The following is a 24,875-nucleotide window of genomic DNA, read 5'->3' as shown; positions in this document are numbered from 1 at the left end:
GGTCGCCTTGAGCCGTGGGAAATGCTGAACAATGCTGTAGTGGCCTAAATGCACAGACCGATCCATTTCTCTACGTCGCCAACTGACGGCGGCTTCTGTAGCAGCAGGGGTATAATACTATAATACTTAAACTGGTACATTATGGAGTTTACTGCCACTAAAATGCACCCGAACGACGGATCTACTGGTAAATAAAAGTGGTGAACTGAGGCTACCTCCATTACCAGTTGTGACATCAATGTGACCCTTGACCTTGCCAACAAAAAGGATCCCTAGGTTGTTTTTCATAGCACTTAGAGAAACATAACTTCCTAAAGGAATTGAGAAATCAACTGAAATCTATATATTTTCTTCACAACTCTTTGGACTTTTCTATTTCTTCAGAACCTAACATGAATTTTAAAACAAGGTTCAACTTCAAACCCGAGCAACAGAGTTATAATTTTTTATTAAATCAAGTGCTTGACAACCTAATCTTGCATCGTCACCCAAGGCTAAATTTGGACTTTTACCAGAATAACCTGAATGCTCCATTATTCCTACCAAATGAAAACATGCAGAGGTGCGTCATCATCATCTCTTGAACGCCCTGATTGGCCAGCGCCACAGATGCAGCTCTCGTTTGACAGGGCCGGCACCTGGCAGATAATTCCACATCCCTTTTAGTGATGAACCCTTTTCCAGGAGGAGTCTATATTAAAGCCAGCCCAAGAGTGCTTCCGCATTCGCCTGATTGGCCCCGGTAACGCAATGCAATGCGCATTTTCTTTTTTGCCACTCACTCGCGGAAATGGAATACATATTATCCAAACGAGGACCAGATTCACTCATAACGCCATAACGTTATTTCGCGAGCCCAGCTGTCAGAAACTGTACATTGTAACGTTAACACAGCCCAGCTGTCAACTGTACATTGTAACGTTATGTTAGCGAGTGAGTGGCCAATCAGGCGAATGCGGAAGCACTCTTGGGCTGGCTTTAATATAGACGTTTCCAGGAGAGCTTAGAGATTTCAATGGGTGCGATGAGGTCACTGGAGTTGGGTTTTGAAGCTAAAGAGCATCTAGGAACACCATATGGCCTGGGCTACAGATACAAAAAAAGTGAGACCTTTTATTAGCTGTACATGCATTGGCACAATGACATGTATTTCTCTTTACCTCTCACACAAAAGAGACGTAGTGCATAAAAGTTTTCTGCTACGTAAGTAAACACAAAGTACAAAACAAAAAAACGTCATACAGAACAAACAAAAAACAAACTATTAAGAAGTCTACTTTACATTTCATGGCGATGCAAATGTTAGGCTTCATGGCATATTGATACCACTCTCAATACAATACTTGCAACATGAAGCAACGCTCACATAATCAAACCAAATAGATTTTATACACAAAAAAAAAAAAACTCTGCTTTCTTCACATCCAATAATAGAATGATGGAGAATACATGGCGACGTTGCTTCGGACGGGTCACAGGCAAGGATGTCCCCTCATTGTCTCTTGCATAACATGTGCTGTAATGTGCTTAGACCCACATTTCACAAGGACAGCCAGGATGAGGGAAGATTACAGGGAGTTGGAAATAGAAATGGACATATTAGGAAAGAAAAGGGGGAAAAAAGACTAGACATTTTATTTTTCCAGCATAGGCAAGACTTTTAACAGTCAGTCTTTTCTAGTATTTTATTCCCTGCAGACAAGAACTGTGCAATAATTCAACAACACTATCGTGCATCGTCCTTCAGTGGGATCCTATCGTGACATCGTGGTAAACAATTCTGTTGTCATATTAACAACTATATTTTTAAGTCAAATTCCTACAATTTTGGTTTGATATATCAGTACCATGTATTGCGTTGCAATGATTATCAATTAGATTATTAGCGTGATTTCGCATACAGGAGAAGATATGGTGATGTATACACACACACACACTTGTGATTATCATGATATGAGCGTCTTTCATATCGCCCTGCCCTGCCGCAGACTCGTACGAGGAGCAGCACAGAGGGAGAGAGAACAGAAGAGAGAGAGAATAGAAGAGAGAGAGAGAACAGAAGAGAGAGAGAGAACAGAAGAGAGAGAGAACAGAAGAGAGAGAGAGAGAGAACAGAAGAGAGAGAGAGAACAGAAGAGAGAGAGAGAGAGAGAGAACAGAAGAGAGAGAGAACAGAAGAGAGAGAGAGAACAGAAGAGAGAGAGAACAGAAGAGAGAGAGAGAGAGAAGAGAAGAGAAGAGAAGAGAAATGGCACTATCAGACATGGCAACATGGCAGGAGGAGCAGGGCTACAGGGCAGACATCACAGTGAGCACAAAACACATCATCTCTGTTCTGTACAAAACACAGGGCAAACACACCACCGGCTGTCAACATCTTAGGGCAATAGATGCCATACGCTACTGTATGCTCTCATTGCTCGTCACATGGCGCGCTTTGTGTCTTTCGTTTGTCGAGTGCACCCGGTGGACAGGAGATGTCTGAATCCTAGAAAAGCCCACCTGATTTGTCACAAACTGAGACTCTTTTCAGAAGCACCTTTTTTGGGGGGGGGGGGGGGTATTTGAGATATTGGAAACGGAAAATGTTAGTATTTGTTAGCATTAGCAACAAAGTAAGCATGCTAGTCTATGGCGAGCATGAAGCATTCAAAGTTCTGTTGCTAAGCAATATTCAATATTCACACGTCATGCCCCCCCCCCCCATTGTCTCCCACTCTTTAGCATGATGCTAACAAATGTTAACATTTTCTCATAAAAAAATAAATAATTTTTTTAAATTAAATTAAATAAAAACACAGATGTAAGTGCTGTAGACTGAAATGACTCCCAGGTTTGCGATTAATCCGATATGCTTCTTAAAAAAGATGGACCATCTCTTTAAAAAGTGTACTAGTGTAGTATGTATTACAGTCCTGTTGGCTCCCAAATGTAAAAAGATTCTCATATGACTGAAGTCTACCATTAGTGTGCAAAAGAACAATTGATAGGAGTGGAAATACCTAGTCCACCTGGTGCATCCCGTAAAGGTAAATCAAACGCACATCTTCACCTGGCTCACACAACATGGTTAACTCAAATAACGTTTGTTCGTTCGCTCGTTCATTCAACAACCCGCTTTGAAATCCGATCCTCTATACTGCTAGCACAGATCAGAGTAAGGCTTAACTGCATTGATAGTTCAGGATATTTTTTTAAGCCTATAGGCGTAATCTTTGTTATAGAAAAGGCACACAACTCTTAAACCAATTCTGCGGTCCAGTCTACACAGCCATCGCCTTTTCCCTTTGACTTTTAGCAGCACGTTGCATTGATCTCCATTCCAGAGAGAAAGAGAGAGAGAGAGAATGACACTTGGTGACATTCGTCATGAATATATATATATAAACATACGTACATATTTATTTACAGAGAAGACGATCGCTTCCTCAGACGTGTGTCGAGAGAGGAGGTCAGGACCTTTTGTTGTCAGTTGAAAGTTCGTATTCCCGCAGATGAGATTTGGTGTGTGAGGAGCTTATATAGAGTATGATATCCATGGCGTTGTGTGTGTGTGTTTAGGAGTGCTTGATGGTATATTTGCCCTTCTGCAGCTGAGAGATGTAGAGTTTGGACTTGGTTCCGTCCAGCCGTTTGAACCACATCTCATCGTGGTTGATCGTAGTGATAATGGCACTGTAGGTGTAGGACACAGGCACATACAATGTCACTCTCAGTACCGTCCATATTGTCATTTTCTTTCCTTTCTACACACACATTTTAGCAAGCAATCACCTTCATATATATCTTTGATATCTAACTTGATATCTTTAACAATATTGCAACACATGTTTAACTTTCATGCAAGGTGTCCATTTTGCAAGAGTCACACACACACACACACACACACACACACACACACACACACACACACACACACACACACACACACACACACACACACACACACACACACACACACACACACACACACACACACACACACACACACACACACACACACACACACACACACACACACACACACACACACACACACACACACACACACACACACACACACACACAATCACCCGGATTGACATCACAACATCTCTCTCCCTCTGTCTGTCTGTCTCTCCCTCTCTCACTCTTACCTTGTAGGGTACTCGTCCTTCCTGTTGATGCAGATGGCCTGTCCTCTGCAGTACCACTGGCTGTCATAGAACAGACGTCCGTCCTCAGAGCGAGCCATGTGGTGGTGTCTGTCTGGCTTCACCGCAGCGACTGGAGGGGAGAGGGAGAGGGAAGAAGAGTGTGTGTGTAAATAGGGGAGACGGGGAGGGAAGGAGAGAGAATGAGGGAGGCAGAGAGAATGAGGGAGAGAAAGAGAGATTGAGATGGGGGAGAGAAAGAGAGATTGAGACGGGACAATGGATGATGCAAGAAAGAGCGATGCAAGTATTCATGCAAATAAGACAGTGAAAAAGAGAGAGGGGTGTTGGAGGAGCCAAGTTATTATTCATTAGCATTATTCTTCAAATAATTAACCATCAAATCATGAACCTTTCTTATTATTAATATTTTCTGAAGGCTCAACCTCATTAATACCGTGGGACTCCCAACCATTCTTAACTCATTGAGCGTCACCTCTTTTCCCATCTTTACTCAATGGCGCCAGCGTTATTGACCATTTTAGCGATGGTTTGCGGACCCATCGTGTGTTCTGTATTATAGCTATGGAGACAATAGTATGGCTCATTTGACAGGCATTGTTCATAGTCCAACACTGTCTAACCAGTACATTTCTACATACTGTAGTTTGTGCGCTATTACATGCTAAACATCACCTCATAATCTCAGTGATCCCATCAGTGATCGCGATTACTCGTTTATATGTGTATACTATAGGTTTTGAGCCGAGAAAATCTCCAAGCGATTGCTCTGCAAGAACTCCTCCCCCTCAGAGCGAGTCAGGACAGAGAGGGATCGATTCAGGACAGACACCGTCTAAACCAGGGGTGGTCAATTAACTTTTACAAGGGGCCACATGAGAAACCTGAACTGTGTTGGAGGGCTGAACCAATGATTCTGCTCAATATTCATTATCTCCCATTGTAAAGATTGACCGCGGGCCGGACACGGACGCCCAAAGGGCCAGAAGTGGCCCGTGGGCCGTAATTGCCCAGGTCTGGTCTAAACTAAACTATCAGAGTTCAAAAGGTAGGCGATACTGCCACCTGGTGAGATTCGATCATCATTGCAATTCCAAAATAGGCAGAAGTGCCAGGGAGACCTAGGGAGCTCCGGCTGAGTGTATAGAATGGGGATCAAAGGAAAAAGATCAAAACCCGAGAATTCTCGGGTATGGCGCTCAAAGCATAGCGGCGAAACCGGACTTTTCTCGGGTTTGGCGCAGAAAGTGTTAACACTTTGAGTGCCATGGGTCCGGTGCACCAGAAACCCGTTGCGTGCCCACTTCAATGAATAGAACACCCACTTCAATGATAGAGCGCTCATATTTGCAAACGCATAAACTATATCTTAAATTATGGCTATGTGTCTAATATGGCTGTCGCTTATCAATGACTTGTTTGCAGTCAACATTGTGGAAACGGATAGTTTTTTTAATTGGTTCATTTCCGTTTTATACAATTTTGAAAAACGCTTGTTTTATGAAAGTTCCAGAAGAAAATAAAGATTCTGTGATAAACGCCCTTTACTGGAATACACTGGAATATACAAAACACGTTGTAATTTTTCGGCCTATTTATGAATCGTTTTCAAATAAACGCTAGATTATCGATAGTATATGTGTACTTATGCACGCTATAGAAGCGGGCTGAAAAATCGATTCTTATTTCCTGATGGCACACACACACATATGGCACATGCTGATATAGGTGAAAATAGCTCAGATTATCCCAAGACTGGTCAAATTGATTCCTTACCTCAGATCAGATGTTCTCCAAAAAGATTATTCCAATCCCTGATCGCCATTCCAAATATCGATCGCGTTTATTGATCCAACACTGGGTACTGGAAACACACATTTTCCGCTGTTCTGGTGGTGGGTGATGACTTCGATCGTCTCCGGTTACATGTCTGACAAGTAAAATGTGGAAGCAGGACTTTTTTCTCCATGCGTTTCATTCAATCCAATGGGGTGCAGTACCATCCGGAGAGACGATAGGGGGCGGTATTTTCCCTGTTAGAGTTCAGACAGATCCCCACTGGTAATGTGAGGCCAGATTGATGAAAAATGAATGGAAATTGATAATAAAAAAAAAACGATATCTCTCATCGTTGCCCACTGAACGGTTGGCATGAACTAACGAGAAATCTCATCGTTGGCACTCAAAGTGTTAACACTTTGAGCGCCACGCCTGGTTTTCCTTTTTACCGGCTGAATGCCACCATCGGCGCCAATGTTAACGTTAATATCGCCTAATCTATGTTTTAAATTATGGCTATGTGTCTAATTTGCCCATCGCATTATCAAAGACTATTTTCCAGTCAGTGCTGTCAAGGCAGATTGGTTTTTTATCGCGTCGTTTCCGTTTCAGAGCATTTAGAAAAGCACCCGTTTTCAGATAAAAAACAGCTAATTCTGGAGCATTCTATGAAAATCGTCTTTTACTGGAATATTCCACAACGTTGATATTCGTCTGCCTTTTTATGAATCGTTTTCAAATAAACGCTAGATGATCAATATTATACGTGCACGCAAGCACATTACCAGTCCTTACCTGACATCAGACGGTATCCAACTGGTATATTCCAATTCCTGATCACCATTCGAAAAAATCGATATGTGTATGGATCCAACGCGATACAGTAGTACTCCATGATCCGCGGGGCTCTGAGGTTCCAGAATGAACTGTGGTAACCCCGGCTGGATCAGTGGACTGGAAAATGTGGAGTACCGGATTTTTTTCCCCATTCATTTTCATTGAGTCCATTTCAAAATCACTTATGTCATCTGGGAGACGACAGGGGGCGCTTTTTTCCACAATGATCGCCGGCGCCGCTCGGCTATACTCGGGTAGGCTCGGGTGATGCAATATGATTTCAGATCGCTAAAAAAAATAAAAAATTCAGAGAAATCTCGGGAGTGGCTTTCAACCACCTATAAATAAACCAGAGAAATCTCGTGAGTGGCAGGCAAAGTGTTAAGGGACCCCTATTTTACCAGTGTATACACTGACAACCCCCACCCACATACACGTATAAAACAAAGGTGATAAGTAGCCTACTTGTTTTGAAATATCTTTATGTAAGAATTGTTTTGGTGCACCAAGGAGAGCGCACTCAAATGATGCAACAGTTGCCTGCTTTTGGTCGCTTGCAGCGCTGGCAAAACGTTCCCTTTTTGAGTTCTGTCGCCTCAAGTTCCTTTTTTTCCTGAGGAGAAACTCCCTGGCTCAGGGTGTTTAGTAGCCTGGCTCAGGGTGTTTAGTAGCCTGGCTCAGGGTGTTTAGTAGTCTGGCTCAGGGTGTTTAGTAGCCTGGCTCAGGGTGTTTAGTAGCCTGGCTCAGGGTGTTTAGTAATCTGGCTCAGGGTGTTTAGTAGTCTGGCTCAGGGTGTTTAGTAGCCTGGCTCAGGGTGTTTAGTAGTCTGGCTCAGGGTGTTTAGTAGCCTGGCTCAGGGTGTTTAGTAGTCTGGCTCAGGGTGTTTAGTAGCCTGGCTCGGGGTGTTTAGTAGCCTGGCTCAGGGTGTTTAGTAGTCTGGCTCAGGGTGTTTAGTAGCCTGGCTCAGGGTGTTTAGTAGCCTGGCTCAGGGTGTTTAGTAGTCTGGCTCAGGGTGTTTAGTAGTCTGGCTCAGGGTGTTTAGTAGCCTGGCTCAGGGTGTTTAGTAGTCTGGCTCAGGGTGTTTAGTAGTCTGGCTCAGGGTGTTTAGTAGCCTGGCTCAGGGTGTTTAGTAGCCTGGCTCAGGGTGTTTAGTAGTCTGGATCAGGGTGTTTAGTAGCCTGGCTCAGGGTGTTTAGTAGTCTGGCTCAGGGTGTTTAGTAGTCTGGCTCAGGGTGTTTAGTAGCCTGGCTCAGGGTGTTTAGTAGCCTGGCTCAGGGTGTTTAGTAGCCTGGCTCAGGGTGTTTAGTAGCCTGGATCAGAGTGTTTAGTAGTCTGGCTCAGGGTGTTTAGTAGTCTGGATCAGGGTGTTTAGTAGCCTGGCTCAGGGTGTTTAGTAGCCTGGCTCAGGGTGTTTAGTAGTCTGGCATCACTTCAGTTTGACAATTTCTCACAGAAATTAAATGAAATGCTGAGAATTAAACGCTAGTGGGGGTCATTGACATCAGTGTGGGAGGACGGGGGAAGGAGGGAAGTTTCTTACCGTCGACCTTCACGCGTTGAGGCCCTAGTGACGCCATCGCCTGTGGGGGGAAGAAACTCTGAAAGGTCACAAATTCGAAAGGTCGACTCACAATTTTGAACGGATCGAATCGCGAAAACAAAGGAACGAGACGGGTAATCAATATTATGAAAACCTCCACTGACTTATGACTTTCAGTCAAATACCTTTCTTATTGCCGTCCAGTCTTCAAGGATGTCCAGGTCTTGCAGCATGTAAACGATATAGGGCCGTGATGGAGAAGGTTAAGGAACAGTGCCTGAGAAACATGAACATCATCCGCCTCAGCAACTTGGGATGCAGTGATACTAATATATCAGGGAAGCCAACTCGCTAGACATCTTCAAAAGACAGCTTAAAACCTATCTCTTTGCTCAAGCATTTCAATGACTTACCTGCAATATTCTTACCCTGCCTACTTTTCTATGCTATCAAATTCATGTGTCGGTTATCACACTTTTTACTTCTTACTGATGACTATTTTTAAACTGAATCATTTTAAACTATTTTTCACACTTTTTACTGTAACCTTGCTATTTACATTTTTTACTGTTGTTGTATGTCCGTTCTATTTTATAATTTTTAGACTATTTTTAAACGTAATCATTTTACACTACTTTATTATTTGTATTACTGAATAGAGAGCCTATTAGGATGCTAGATCCTAATGTGAAACACTGATTTACCATACCCTGCTATGCTCACCCATGCCTGTATTTTTACTGTTGTGAAGCACTTTGAACTGCAACCTCTGTATGAAAAGTGCTATACAAATAAAGTTATTATTATTATTATTATTATTATTATTATTATTATTATTATTATTATTATTATTATTATTATTATTATTATTATTATTATTATTATTATTATTATATCAATACTATTGGTATTGGATATTGGTGTTAAAAACAGGAATTTCCCCCAATACTAAAATCTGATACAAACAACCCATATGTAACATGTCAGAAATCAGAGCAAAGTAACTTGTCCAATGTGCATTTTTTACACAAGATGTTCTTGATCTTTTTATCTGTAAAAAACGGATTATATATTGTTTTTGTCCATTGACCCTAAACGAATGGTCTAAGTCTGTACTGTTCCAATAACATTAATGGGTGAGATTAGGGCTGACCAATACATCACAATACTTTTCTTAGTTTTGACAGTATAAGAGTATTTGACGGTATTTTCCACAAATTGCAATATGATATGACCAGTGGTGGGAAGTAACCAAGTACTTTTACTCAAGTACTGTACTTAAGTACAATTCAGAGGTACTTTACTCGAGTATTTAAATTTTAGGAAATTTTGTACTTATATTTATCTAAACCCATCAGATTATGTACTTTCACATTTGAAGCCTGTCAACTTCAAGAGGATATAAATCAGAGCGGCATAACTGGACCACATACCGCTTTAACAGACCTTTAGAGGTCAATGGTTCGAGGTTTGAAGGCTCCCAAGCACTGGAATACACACTTTTTTTAATACTGCTATGAGGAACATATTTTGGTTGAATTTAAGACTACACAGTATGTGTATATTTTTTTACGATATATACAGGTGCAGCTCAATAAATTAGAATATCGTGGAAAATTCCATTTATTTCGCCGCATTGATGCAGTAATTTGTATATTTAATATTTTTTATTAGTCTTATGTAATATAAAACATTTCTGAGGTACTGAATTTGGGGTGAGCTGTACACCATCATTATCTAAATTAAAACAAATAAAGGCTTGAAATTTCACTTTGTGTGTAATGAATCTATAATCTGAGAGTTTCCAGCCCTAGCTCAGAATGATACGCAAGTTATAAAAATAATAATAAAAAAAATTGGGTGCATCCCTACTCGCAGTGTTGAAACAGAACCAGCTCTCCTTTAATTAGTAGGAAGAGAGTCGTCGAAGCAGTTTTCTCATAAGTCCTAGACTATGGTGATGTAATCTATAGACATGCTGCAGCCTCAACTCTTAAATCCTTGGACTCTGTCTATCACTCTGCACTCAGATTCATCACTGGTGACAGATACGACACTCATCACCGTGTCCTTTAAGAGACGGTTGTTTGGCCCTCTCACACAGCCTTTACTGGTAATCTACCTCCTTATATCACATCATTATTGGAATGGAATGTTGGAACCTATGGAACCCGTTCTAGTGATTGACTGGTCCTTGAGTTCCCCCGAGTTTGCTCGGAAAATGGTAAATCTTCATTCTATTATGGTGCACCTAGCTCATGGAAAGAACTCCAACATACCCTAAAAATGTATTCTCCCCTCTATTGCAGAATTGAAGACCATGGTCACTAATGTTGTATGCATTGCATCTTAATTTATTTGTTATCCTTGCTTTTGTCTACCCTCGTCTTGTGATTTTATTTATCATTGCTTATCTCTGTATGTAAACTCAACATAACTGTAAATGAGGGAAACCTCAGTTGCCTTTCGAGTATAAATAAAGGTTTGCAATGAAATGAATTGACCTCAACGCCAGGGGAGATGGGAGGACGAGCGGACGGGGAGGATAGAAAATGAAGGATATCAGAAACGACAATGGGCTTTTTCTTCTTGACAGGGCAAAATGGATCTTTTTTCTTGTTCTTCCGCGACTGCAATCCATCATTCCATAACTCTGTGAAGCAGAAAGAACATGTTTAGAGGTGGAGGACAAACACAGGCCTTCAGAGTCAAGTCATCTACTGTGTGCAGTGTCATCAGCCTAGTCATATCATATCTCATAGCAACCGTATAACTTAAAAAGGGTCCGTGTCTCGGGGGTCCATTTGAGCATCGCTACCGACTCGTGCTATATTTTATTATTATTATATTTCATCTTTTATGATTCAACTGTCAAATGGGTTGGCTCAGGATTCAGTACATCACACGAAACAGCCTTGCATTCCACTTTGATATTATATATACTTTGATATTATATATATATATACGGTATATACCGGTACTTTGATATTATATATATAATAGCTGCAAACTCATGGAGTGTGAAAAAGGTGACCACTGACGACACAAAACCACTCAGAAATGCCTAAATTCCCTAAATGCCCTAATCTGGGATCAAAAAGGTGACTAGTGTGCAGGTATGATATATTGTAGGTATATCCTACCTGCAACAACCAACTAGCTAAATCCTAACCAACTATGACTTACTAATGACATGCGTATTACGTGATTACCGCTTGATTACTCATTTTGAACAATATACTTTTTTCTTTTAGCTCAGCTTTCAGGACATTTCCACATAATTTGATTGTAGTTGAGAGTTTTGGGCTGAAGTAGCCTTTTTAAAAAGCAGTTAATGTCTGCGCGGTATCAACAATAGCCCATCTCCATGAGGTACAATGGACTCGGCCAAGTGTGTGTTTATACTGAATCCGAGAGTGTATATATACGGACACTGGGACATTTATTTACTCACCAGTCTACCAGCACAAAAGGAAGCATAAATCACAACCAGAGCCAAAACAGTGAAAGCTCACATTAATTTGTGACTGCAATGATGCCAATTGGCTACCACTTATTTAAATATTTTAAACCACCCCACTTGAAGCTTTAATAGCACATGGCCACGCTTCTTTAAAAAGTGGAAAATGTAGATAGTTTAGATACCCAATCACCGCTGTGAAACAGTCACCCGTTACTGGACATTTGCCAAAAAATAACTCTTTTCACATCCCACGCTACAGCTGTAGTACAAAACGGTTAAAGGGATAGTTTGGATCTTTGGACATTAAGTGGCTGCATGAATACTCGCTAGTAGTGTAGTTGATGTAGTGCCATTATCTTACTCACTCTAGTCCTGTGGTTGGAGTTCTGGCCCCGCTGCCTGGTTCCAGAGCGAACTGGGAAGCGTCAGACAGGCAACACATGGGGTCACGAGACAAAACATAATCCACACCACAACATGCAGGCAATAGGATTAGCCATTTCCAACAGAAAACCACAGTCATCACCTATGCCTCAAGAGTGACGTGGCGTGTGAACTAGTTACAGATGCACTGGGGCGTGGTCCAACGTGAATAAAGCATAGGAAATGGTGGAGGCCCATGGTTTTCTGTTGAAAATGGATAACCCTATTATTGCTTGCATGGTGTGGTGTGGATTCAAACCTTTGTCTCGTGACTCCATTTTCTTTTGCCTGTCTGACTGAACTGGGCAGCAGGCCAGAACTCCGACCAGAGGCATTGGTGAGTAAGCTAATGACACTGCATCAACTACCCTACTAGCAAGTATTCTGCAGTATGCAGAATGTTATGGTCAATAATAGAGAGGACAACCAAATAGATCCCAAAATCCTTAAAAAGGTAATATCTGTAATACTGTCAAACAGCGACCTCTAGACAAAAGCCCTGGTTGGTATTGCACTTTGTTTATATGTTTTGGCCTGACCGAAATGCACAGAATAATAAATTACATAATCAGTCACATCAGACGAAAACAAAGAATGCAAACAAAATGCAATACTAAGAGGGGCTCCCTTGCCTAGAGGTCGCCGTTTGACGACATTACAGATTTGACCTTTACTCAGATAATACCAATAAATAGTTTGTGGATATAATCTGTATGAACCATCTAGTCTGAGGAGTCTCTGATCCCCCAGCCAGTAACCCAGAGTGTGTGTGTGTGTGTCAGGGTTAGAAATAAACTTTTTTTTCCAGGGCTTTTTTTGCCCCCCTTAATTGATTTTCATGGGCTTTTTTTGTATTTCGGGGGCACTGAATTTTTATGATGAAAATTAACATAAAAATTATAAAACATTGTCTTCGTCTCCGTTTGATAACGTGTCTGTCTCCATATATAGGGCTCTACGCTAACCTTTTCCCCAAGGAGCACATGTGCTCCTAAATAAAATTTAAATAAATAAAATCTAAATAAAAATTTAGGAGCACAGTGAAAATTGTTCAAGTAACAGAGTTTATTAATAAACTATTTATTACATGCATATTATACTGTGCGTGTGCATACTAAGGGCCAAACATCTGTGCAAATAGCACATACCACCAAAATCACACATTGGCCCATGCCTACTACTAGACGCAAAAATGGATATCGGTTGTCAAGCTGCTTTTGTATGTTGTAGTCTTGTCACGATACCAACATTTTGACTTTGATACAGATAGGAAAGGTAATTAAATATATTATTAGATGACAGAACATGGAAATTATTTATACAATTTAATTCATTATAATTGAAACGCTATTGAATAATAGTTCATTAATTAATAGTTAATGCAATTATTCTGTTACAGCTACTGAGCTATAATTTATACTATAGCTACTGTCCATCAATATCTTCCTGATATCTTATCTTCTGTCTACACAGATAGACAGATATACTCAGCCCCCCCTGCCCTCACTATGCGTTCCCAGTGATGGCTTACTGTGTGCGTGTGTGTGTATGGTCCGTGGCGAGGCAGCTAATGTTACTGAGGCGGATAACGTTATATTGACAACTGATAACGTTAGCAAAGTTAGCACACTCACACTGTGGGCCAGCCAGTGACTTTGGTGGTGTGTGCTATTGCACAGATGTGTGTCTCGTTCCCGTTTGCACACGCACATACACAGTCCGTGTATGTTTTGATAGTTCTTTCTCCTCGTCTCTCTTTCGCTCAAAATAAAAATGAATGGGCTTCATGGCTGGCTGAATTTTTTGAGTTAACCGATTTTCGAGGGCATTTGGTCCATTTTCGAGGGCATTTTGCCCCAAGCCCCCGTTAACACTTTCCCCGCCAATCACGTTGTACGACAGGTTTCAAGTTCACGCAAATTCTGACAGATCACGGCGTACGACGTTATTCTGATCATATTTCATATTTTCGCCATGGTATTCATATTTCACTCACGGAGCCTTGTCTGATGCTGTGGGACTCGGCACAACTCTGCAACGCTTCAATACTGCCACCTGGTGGATGATCGGCGAGTTGCCAAACCGGAAATGCCGGTTGGATATCGGTGTGTCTCCTAAATCCGTCCAGCCACTCGTATATCGTTGCAGGACTCTAGCCACACACTGTGGATATGGATCGCTGCCATAACTCAATAATCGACATGATTTGGGCGTGTATTAGTATTATACAAACCGGAAATGGATCGCCTCGATCCCCATCAAATAACTGGGATCCGTTTGCTCCAGTATCATCGCCCAACGGTAAGAGGAGGCTGCCGTGACTTTCAGCGTTTTTGTTTATTATTATCCATACAAACTGCTCTGATCTATATATCACCCATACTACATAAATCATTTAACGACGATCACGAAATTATAAACGACCCCCACCCCCCCTCCGTTCACCCGCGCATGATCAGTCATAACGTTTAGGACCATGTACAGTTGACATTTTTAATATAGCGTCGATCGGCAACAAATGGCATTTGATAATGTATATATGCATTTATGCCTATATCTCACGTTCTAGGAATTACTGCAGAAAACGATAAAAACATATTTATATTCTAGACTGTATTTTTGTATGAATGAAAAAGAAAAACGTTCCTACATCCTGAACGATAGATAATCGATGTTGAATGGGCCATAGTAATGTCAATTTAGCAATACAATTTAAAAAGTTATAGCCCTGCAAAGAAGGTGAACATCTCCATAGACTTACAGTACTGGCAGAGAACGGTATAAGACGCTGAAACTTTGTGGCAGTTAATGTGTTAATTTCGAACCCTGGTGTGCGTGTGTGTGTGTGTGTGTGTGTGTGTGTGTGTGTGTGTGTGTGTGTGTGTGTGTGTGTAGGGCTCTACGCTAACCTTTTTCCCAAGGAGCACATGTGCTCCTAAATGAAGAAATTTGGGAGCACACAAAAATATTTAGGAGTACAGTGAAAATATTTCAAGTAACAGTTTTTTTTTTTTTTTTCAAAATAAATGTATATTTGTAATGTGCGTGCATGTGCAAACAGGAACGGGACACACATCTGTGCAATAGCACATACCACCAAAGTCACTGGCCCCCTGTGTGCGTGTGTGTGTATCTGCGTGTGCAAACGGGAATGGGACACAGACATTTGAACTATTAAGTGATTAATGACTACTGTGGCAAAGTTGTAGCCAACAAGTAGGCCTAATAATAAAGGCAGTGACATTAAACAAAAAGGAGACACTGGCATTACCACCAGGGCCATCAGTAGAGAGTTTTGCTGTCTCCTGGTGTAAATTATGCTATTCATCGACTACAGCTCGGCATTCAATACCATAGTCCCCTCCATACTCATAGCCAAGCTCAGGGACCTGGGCTTGGGCTATGACCTCTGCCAGTGGGTCTTGGACTTCCTGACTGGCAGACCCCAGGTGGTGAGAGCAGGCAACTGCACCTCCTCATCCATCACCCTCAACATAGGGGCCCCCCAGGGCTGTGTTCTGAGTCCCCTCCTCTACTCCCTGTACACACACGACTGTGTGGCTCAGCGGAGTAGCAATACAATCGTCAAATTTGCTGACGACACAGTGGTGGTGGGCCTGATCTCTGCCAACGACGAGAGGGCCTACCTGGAAGAGGTCAAGGTCCTGGCGGGATGGTGCCAGGAAAACAGCCTCTCCCTGAACGTCAGCAAAACAAAGGAGATGATTGTGGACTTCAGGAGGTCGGGGGTCAAGGACTACAGCCCCCTCAGCATCGACGGGGCACCGGTTGAGAGAGTCAACAGCTTTAAGTACCTCGGAGCCTACATATCCGAGGACTTGACATGGACCACACACATTAACAGTGTTGTGAAGAAGGCACGACAACGCCTCTACTTCCTCAGGCGCCTAAGGAAGTTCCAAGTCAGCCAGAAGATCCTTAAGAACTTCTACTCATGTACAATAGAGAGCATCTTGACCGGCAACATCACCTCCTGGTTTGGGAATAGCACTGCACAAGACCAAAGCAGACTACAAAGAGTGACACGTTCAGCCGAACGCACAATTGGAGGGGGGCTCCCCACCCTCCAGAACATTTACTACAAGCGTTGCAAGGGCAAGGCTAAGAGAATCATTAAAGACTCCAGTCACCCGAACAACTGCCTCTTTGAACTGCTGCGGTCAGGCAAGCGATACAGGAGTCTCAAGGCGAGCACAGAAAGACTCAGAAGAAGCTTCTATCCCCAGGCCATCAGGCTGCTAAACGAACAATGAATGAACACTACACAACAACAACCACCAAACGCACATGGCACACACATCCACACGCACACACTCACTTTAAACAAACACACTGTAGCACCCACTCCACACACTTATAGCACACACCCACTTTAAACAAACACACTGTAGCACCCACTCCCCACACTTTATATTTATGGATGAAGGATTGCACTACAACTCGTACACCTTACTGTAAATTGTACCTAAAATTGTACCTCATCCCATTTCTGCTTTGCACTAGATAGTACTGTACATTAGTACACTGCATAGTATTGTGTATTGTATATTATATGGTAACTCAGAACATTGTACATATGTCTATACCGAACACTGTGACCTCATTTTCTTCTTCTAAATTCATGCTATATTATGTTATTATGTTATTTGATACTATCTTGTCTAGCACAGTCTCTGGAGCGTAACAGTAAGAAGCATTTTGTATGAAAGTATTCTGTACTTCTGTATGACAACTATTAAAGAACTTGAACTTGAAATTAGCTCTTGCTACAACCCTGCATGTTTACATTTTGTACTTGATGTTCATTAACATGTGCTGTCCCTATCAAATAAACTATCAAATCAAACTACTGCTACAAAAGTAACAGTCACTTAACTTTAGCTTTTGCCCCTTTTATGCATACAATGCCTATGTTTTGGCTAGTGTTGCTCTTCTAGAAAAATAATCCCCATCGCAATGCATCGATCCTAAGGGGAAAATTCAACTGCATTGATTTGAAAATGTTAGAATCGATTATCGCAATTTTAATGTGTACACAGTGTTATGTTATTGTCATGTCCGTTACAGCCAACACAACGACATACGCTACTGCATCAACGTTATGATTAACAAAGCAAGGCATTTGTTTTGTTGCATTAACGTTATATTACTATTGCTATCGATAAATCTAGGTGTTCTAAAATCTATTGCTATTGGTAAGACTAGAATAAGTTACATTAATTCAATGTTACCATCTCGGAAAACTCTCGCATATCGCAATGGCGGACTTTCAGCAAGTAAAAAAGGAAATGAGAGCTTCCGATTGGTCATTTCCTTTATTTCCCTTGAAACCAGTCACGTCACTCTACTGTGATTGGACCGTTGGCTTGAGTACAATGTGGGACTTGTAGTTTTTTAACGATTTATCAGCAGAGGAAAAAAAAGCACGACTGAGGCTGTAATCTTCACTTGCACACCGTGCGAGTAATTGATTTTTCCGGTTCGCGCACACATATTTCTAGGGGCAAATGCGAGCAATATGGTCGCACTGTAGAGCCCTGGTGTGTGTGCGTGCGTGTGCGAGAGAGTGATATCCTCCCTCCCCTGCAACTCCTCCCCCAAAGTTGTTGCAGTAAATAAGAATGTGTTCTTAAGTCAACCTCTCTGATTAAATAAGGATTGCATATATAGCCCTTAAGTTTGAGGGGGAAACTGCCCTGTAGGTTACATAAGCAGAGTATACGTGGCACAGTGTTATATAAGGCTGATGTGTGGTGTCCTTGTATCGTACCTGAGGTGATGTGTGGTGTCCTTGTATCGTACCTGAGGTGATGTGTGGTGTCCTTGTATCGTACCTGAGGTGATGTGTGGTGTCCTTGTATCGTACCTGAGGTGATGTGTGGTGCGCTGCTACCTGAGGTGATGTGTGGTGCGCTGCTACCTGAGGTGATGTGTGGTGCGCTGCTACCTGAGGTGATGTGTGGTGCGCTGCTACCTGAGGTGATGTGTGGTGCGCTGCTACCTGAGGTGATGTGTGGTGCGCTGCTACCTGAGGTGATGTGTGGTGCGCTGCTACCTGAGGTGATGTGTGGTGCGCTGCTACCTGAGGTGATGTGTGGTGCGCTGCTACCTGAGGTGATGTGTGGTGCGCTGCTACCTGAGGTGATGTGTGGTGCGCTGGTACCTGAGGTGATGTGTGGTGCGCTGGTACCTGAGGTGATGTGTGGTGCGCTGGTACCTGAGGTGATGTGTGGTGCGCTGCTACCTGAGGTGATGTGTGGTGCGCTGCTACGTGAGGTGATGTGTGGTGCGCTGCTACCTGAGGTGATGTGTGGTGCGCTGGTACCTGAGGTGATGTGTGGTGCGCTGGTACCTGAGGTGATGTGTGGTGCGCTGCTACCTGAGGTGATGTGTGGTGCGCTGGTACCTGAGGTGATGTGTGGTGCGCTGCTACCTGAGGTGATGTGTGGTGCGCTGGTACCTGAGGTGATGTGTGGTGCGCTGCTACCTGAGGTGATGTGTGGTGCGCTGCTACCTGAGGTGATGTGTGGTGCGCTGCTACCTGAGGTGATGTGTGGTGCGCTGCTACCTGAGGTGATGTGTGGTGCGCTGGTACCTGAGGTGATGTGTGGTGCGCTGCTACCTGAGGTGATGTGTGGTGCGCTGGTACCTGAGGTGATGTGTGGTGCGCTGCTACCTGAGGTGATGTGTGGTGCGCTGGTACCTGAGGTTATGTCAATACTGTGTCTGTCCTCCTCCAGTCTTCTGATCTTCTCCTCTAGTTCACTCTGCACCGTGTCAAACAGCAGCAGCTTCTCACTCTGAGAGACGAGACACGCGTCAGGAGAGACGTTGATTTCGGCAAAGGTGGGCTACAAACATTCAGATTTTTTTTACATTTCCTCTCACCAAGACACTAAGAGACATGTTTAGGATTAATACTTTTTTGGCTGAAAAGCCAACTGGAATTTATTCAAACTTGTGAATATTCCATAGTTATTAAATCGGGATTCGTTCAACACGTTATAGGTTTTCAATGGGACTAAGGCGTTGTGTCCATAAGGGACTTCTTTTTCTCATTAGTTTCAATGGAAACACGTTCGGCGCTCAGAGTGTTGTGCAACAACAGCGGGCATAACCAGCACTTCCGAGCGCTTCCCTCAAGCACTACCAGCTGAAAAAGCTGTGCCACCTAAATATAGTAGGGTACGTCCTAAAGATCCACAAACAGTGCCGTTGACTTAACATCCGACATACAACTTCAAATGTGCAAAATATAAAATGACAAATCTACCTTGGACACATGTGACTCTTGACCTATTCTGTGACCTCTCACCTCCCAGTGTTGGCAGGCAGCCTGGATCTCACACTCGTACTTGTTCTTTACAGACTCCAGGCACAGCTCCCTGTAGATCCCTACAACAAACAAAGAGGCTCCATAGCTTACATTAACGTTATACATCCATTCTGAATAGCAGCTCACTGAGAAGAGGTAGCTATCTCAGCAGACTGGACACCCACATAACAGCTTATGTATAACAGTGTTTTATAACCTGTGTTTTTTTAATGGTTTGTTGCAAACACTCAAAGCGGAAGCAGTGTCATCCTGTAAATGTACTACATAAAAAAAAATTAAGCAGGGCATTTGGGATATTTTGACCCAGGTTGTTATGGTAGATGGTGAACAGAACTGGATATAAGACTGGGCCCTGAGGGACATCCTTATACGGGTTTAATATATTTGAGGTGATCTCATCGAATTTAACAAACCAACTTATTACAGTAGGGTAATTGGCAAACAACTCAATTGCTTGAACTGCTCCTATAGACCCTTTTACTGTTCATAAACAACAATGACATTATGGGATGCGTTTTGGAACACATGCTCAATTTGGTTTCACAGAAGCCTCCAGAGACACGCTGGGTAAATCCATGCAACGTCACCGACAACCTGTCCCTTGTGTTCGGTTACCTTCACCTAGTTAAGTGCTTTCATCCAGAAAGTCCCTGGAGTCTCTCCCACAGAAAGACAGTGGAGTGCAATAGTAATCTGCAAGGACATAAAAACACCACAAAAAAAGAACCTGACCCAGTTCTAATGCTCAGTACAGCAGAGGATGAGCACCATGGGAAACACCACAGAATGCCTCATTCACATTCCGAGAGCTGGGTTCAGGATTTCAACTAAAAAAGATGTGGTTTGGATTCGGAGTCTTGGCTACGAGATGAGACTGATGTAAATAAAAATGAATAATAATAATAAATAAATAAAAGGGTCCATCCACCCACCAGCCACTTTGGTCCTGATCTGCATGTTCTCCTGGAGGTTGGCCAGAGGCTCCAGGTACTCCTGGGCACAGCCTGCCATCACCTCCTGCAGTTTGATGTCAACCTGACTCAGGCGCTCCTTGTACAACCTGGGGGGGGGGGGGGGGGGTGAACCACGTCAACTTCATTTTAAAGGAGACATATTATGGAAAATGGGTTTTGCCTAGTTTTTGTATGGATTTAGCAGTCCGAGATGTTATTTAGGTACAGGGGGGAAGATGGCAGATACAACTCCTTGCCGTTTTCTTTTCCAGTGTTTGAAGTCTTCGGATTAACAAGCCTAACAAAGCTGTGCAGAATTATTGCCGTTTGTGATGTCATAGGACCATGAATTACTTTGATTAATCAATTCGCTGTGCTTGTTTGGAGCCAAGAACACTGCCTACCTAATGTTTGTAAACGTGTTTTCCTCTTGGGTGTGGGGTAGGCAGGTGGCCTGTAGCTGTTCCGCAACCGTTCCTATTTCCGGGGTAGGCCTGATTGGCCCCGACAGGCACGTGACCCGCCGCGGCCACGCCCCGCGGCAGCCCCAGGACGCGGCAACGAGGCTGCTGTGGTTCACAGGCGCTTTCCGCCTTCAACACCGCCCGCAGCATTAGGCAGGAGTTCGCGGCGCCTTTCACATCGCAGTCATCAATCAGTACTATGTACTAATGTACTAATATACAATACGGCTCACTTTTCCCACTTCAATGACAGAGCCGCTGTTTAATAATATTGTCGCGGCGGAGCTCCGTCGCGGCAGCATTATGTAGCAGTAAACTCCCCGTTTTTTCCAAATCGACAACTAGCTCAATTGGTAACGCTGCATGGCTGTGGATCCTATGGTCCGTTTGTGACAAGTTCGATTCCCTTAATCTTTTTTTTTTTTTTTTTTTTAAACGTGCATTGCACTATAGCATATTGTATGGTACAGTAACGGTCTCTGGAGCGCAACAGTAAGAAGCATTTGTACTGCACCGCATACACCTTACTGTTGTTGCGCTCCAGAGACGTTACTGTACCATACAATATACAATACGCTATAGTGCAATGCACGTTAAAAAAATAAAAATAAAATTAAGGGAATCGAACTTGTCACAAACGGACCATAGGATCCACAGCCATGCAGCGTTACCAATTGAGCTAGTTGTCGATTTGGAAAAAAGGGGGGATTACTGCTACATAGGGATGCCCCGATCACGTTTTTTGCCACCGATACCGATCACCGATCGTCGTGAGCCATATAGGCCGATACCGATCCGATTGTTTTTGATTAAAAAGAAATTACAAATTATTTTATATAATTTTTTTTTTTTTTTTTTTATAAAATATATATATTATATAATTAGACTTGTACTTGTATTATCTGCGAGACATCGCCACCACGCAACAAGTCAAAATGCTCGCTATCTGCAAACAGCTCCACTGTCTGTGTGTACTCTAGTAGCCTCCAGCTCCAAAAAGGATTCTCCGGCGCTGCAGCGGGACCCTATTGGTAACGTTACTGTGCTTTGGTCATTTCACATTCAGCAAGCCCTCAGCTCGAATACGCATTAAATCAATGTTATAAGACATTGATATCAAGAGCTATCTGTAGCTACTGCTAGCCGGCTAGATGACGTTAAGACAGAACTTTAGTTCAATGGGACATTTCGTTTTGAACAGTAAACTAACGTCAGCTAACGCAAGCTAACGGAGGTATGAACATGGACTACTAAACTTTCTGGATCATTTGTTGATATCAGGAGCTATCGGTAGCTAGCCGGCTAAATACCGTTAGACAATGCCTACTAAACGTGAATAGTTGACTGGGTAATTTTGTTTAAACAGTAACGATAGCTAGGTAGCTAACGTTAGCGCAGGTCGAATGCACTACAGACTCGAGCAGAGGAGCCGCCTCTCAGTCCTCTTTGTCTACAAACTCTACACGGGGGCGGGCGGGGCTAGGGAGGAGGAGCAGCGGCAGTTTGCAGGTCGTGTGTGTCTGAGACAGACAGCGAGTGAGAGCTTCACTTGATCGGTTTCCGCGATCGGCGAATATGACTCATTATCGGAATTCACAGATTGCATATTTATACTGAGTATCGGCCGATAATGATCGGTGGCCGATCGACCAGGGCATCCTTACTGCTACATAATGCTGCCACGACGGAGCTCCGCCGCGACAATATTATTAAACAGCGGCTCTGTCATTGAAGTGGGAAAAGTGAGCCGTATTGTATATTAGTACATTAGTACATTAGTACATTAGTACATAGTACTGATGACTGCGATGTGAAAGGCGCCGCGAACTCCTTCCTAATGCTGCGGGCGGCGTTGAAGGCGGAAAGCGCCTGTGAACCACAGCAGCCTCGTTGCCGCGTCCTGGGGCTGCCGCGGGGCGTGGCCGCGGCGGGTCACGTGCCTGTCGGGGCCAATCAGGCCTACCCCGGAAATAGGAACGGTTGCGGAACAGCTACAGGCAGCCAGGTGGGGAAGGAAATGATAGATGAAACAGTTGGTGTGTCAACACCCACCAAAAACGTGTGTTCAACACAAGGGAATATAGGTTGAATATAATGTGAATCCATCATTCATTTAGCCTGGCAGGAAGGACACTTACTGTTCTTTGAGGTCAGTAAACTGTTTCTCCAGGGTGGTCATCTCATCCAGACACTCCATCCTCCTCCTCTCACAGTCCTCATCGTCCATCTCTACACACACACAGAGAGAGGAGAGAGAGAGAGAGAGAGAAGGGTCAGGCTTGGTTTGTTGGTTATTTAACGTTATCCCACCACTGCTACCATCAACATCATCAGCACAGTAGTAGTAGTAGTAGTAGTAGTAGTAGTAGTAGTAGTAGTAGTAGTAGTAGTAGTAGCATCACCCCCCCCCCCCCCCCGCCCCAGTCACCACCACACAAGAGGCTAGAGTACTCTGGCAAGCATATTCTAAACGTTTCAACAATAAAGGTGTTATGGCTACAACAGATGGATCGTGTGTATTTGGCTTGTGTTGTGCATTGCCAACATTGGGCCTATGATTCCTTACCCGAGCTGTCTCCATCTTCAGACACGGACGAGCTGACTGTGTCCTCCTCGTCTGTGCTGCTGCCGTCTTGTTCGGGGAAATCCACCTCCATTTCTTCGTGATTATTCTCCTTCTTCTCCCGGGAGTTGACCGGCATTACGGTTTACCTGATCCGATGTGGATATTCAAGAGCGTTACGTTAATTTACCCCAAAACAATGGTGTTAAAGCTGGCTCCGACAGCTAAACCGGCTAGCTGTGCAAGTAGACAGGGCGCGTGATTTCCCCCCGTAGCCTATGTTTGCGAAGACGCTCTATGATTGGCTAGCCGCGTACAGCGAAGACCCTCTCTGATTGGTTTCCGAAGGGTCTCTTCCGCCTTGTACATTATTCTGCGTACTTACGAAATCAAGCCGCATTTCTCGGAGACGCTCTCTGATTAGCACTGACTGACGTTCTCTGATTGGCCACTGACGCGTTTGCCCAATCCGTGACGAGCTGTGTCTTTGCCCATTTCCACGCCAAACAGCCTGCAAACTACCTGGCGTCTATCGCCATGATAGGTGTCAAACTCACGGCCCGCGGGCCAAATGCGGCCCGCCACGTCATTTGATGTGGCCCCCCAAGAGCTCTGGTTAAAAAAAAAAAATCTTTTTTTTTAACATTAATCTTGGGTTAAAAAATAGCGGTGTTAAAATAATTGTGGGTTAATGCGTTAATAAAGCTTTGACAGCCTTAGTTATTACACATTCTTACACATACATGTGTGTTGAACATCTGAGGTTGATGAAGTAACAAAGGAAAAAAGCCAAAAGCACTTACTCCTCAGACATTCTTTGACAATTTTACAGCCCAAAATAGAAAAAAGATCCAGGCGGAATAGGTAACAAAGGGTTGAAGAAATATTGTCTGAACTGTCAGATGCAAGCTGGCTGTGTGACATAACCGAGCATCTCGCTCAATTGAATAAGAAGCTGTAGGGACGCAAACAAGTCCCACCCAAAACTTGACCAATATAGTTGTGAACTGAGACAACCCTTATTGTTATTTTTGAGTACAGTTACAGTTGTGTGTTCATGCAGACACATAATAGCAATTTCATTACGAATTGAAAATGGGGGACCCTGATGTAAACAAGTCGAAAGGCTTTCTCTGGTCTGCATCCCCTTAACAATTGTGTGTATTGAGCTGTACTGTACTGTACCCATTCTGCAATCTGTTAATTAAAGTTAATTAAACTATCTTCCATTAGTTGGATGTATGGCCTCTGCAAGGTTGTGTGCAGCCATTTGTTTTTGTAACATCTGCTACATCTGTCCCACGTGTTCTTTGCAGCTCACAGGTGTTAGTTCTGCCCCTCT

At 43.2% G+C, this 24,875-nt stretch overlaps 1 protein-coding gene across 1 annotated transcript; it reads right to left on the bottom strand.

Moving 5' to 3' along the window:
- Positions 1-1,093: 1,093 nt before the first annotated feature.
- LOC311229321 (breast cancer metastasis-suppressor 1-like protein-A) lies at positions 1,094-23,791 on the bottom strand. The gene is made up of 10 exons (XM_084315397.1): positions 23,537-23,791; positions 23,109-23,199; positions 20,486-20,613; positions 19,533-19,612; positions 18,921-19,017; positions 10,874-10,963; positions 8,496-8,560; positions 8,311-8,350; positions 4,137-4,266; positions 1,094-3,675 (listed from the first exon to the last, which is right to left on the bottom strand). Exons 1-10 carry the CDS (start codon positions 23,670-23,672, stop codon positions 3,558-3,560), a joined length of 975 nt encoding a protein of 324 aa, XP_084171523.1. The 5' UTR covers positions 23,673-23,791; the 3' UTR covers positions 1,094-3,557.
- Between the last annotated feature and the right edge of the window lie 1,084 nt (positions 23,792-24,875).

This window comes from Notolepis coatsorum (assembly GCF_963971535.1).
Source record: "Notolepis coatsorum genome assembly, chromosome: 5".
Lineage (NCBI taxonomy): Eukaryota > Metazoa > Chordata > Actinopteri > Aulopiformes > Paralepididae > Notolepis > Notolepis coatsorum.
Note: the sequence above shows the minus strand (reverse complement) of the source record. Positions and strands in the feature narration are given on the sequence as shown.

What these genes read in the sequence shown, in the direction of transcription:
- LOC311229321 (XM_084315397.1), bottom strand. Translation starts at nt 23,672, where the DNA reads ATGCCGGTCAACTCCCGGGAGAAGAAGGAGAATAATCACGAAGAAATG. An exon ending in TTTACTGACCTCAAAGAACA is followed by an intron (nt 20,614 to 23,108) that starts GTAAGTGTCCTT and finishes CCCCCCCCCCAG; the next exon opens with GTTGTACAAGGAGCGCCTGA. An exon ending in AAGGACGAGTACCCTACAAG is followed by an intron (nt 3,676 to 4,136) that starts GTAAGAGTGAGA and finishes CTACACCTACAG; the next exon opens with TGCCATTATCACTACGATCA.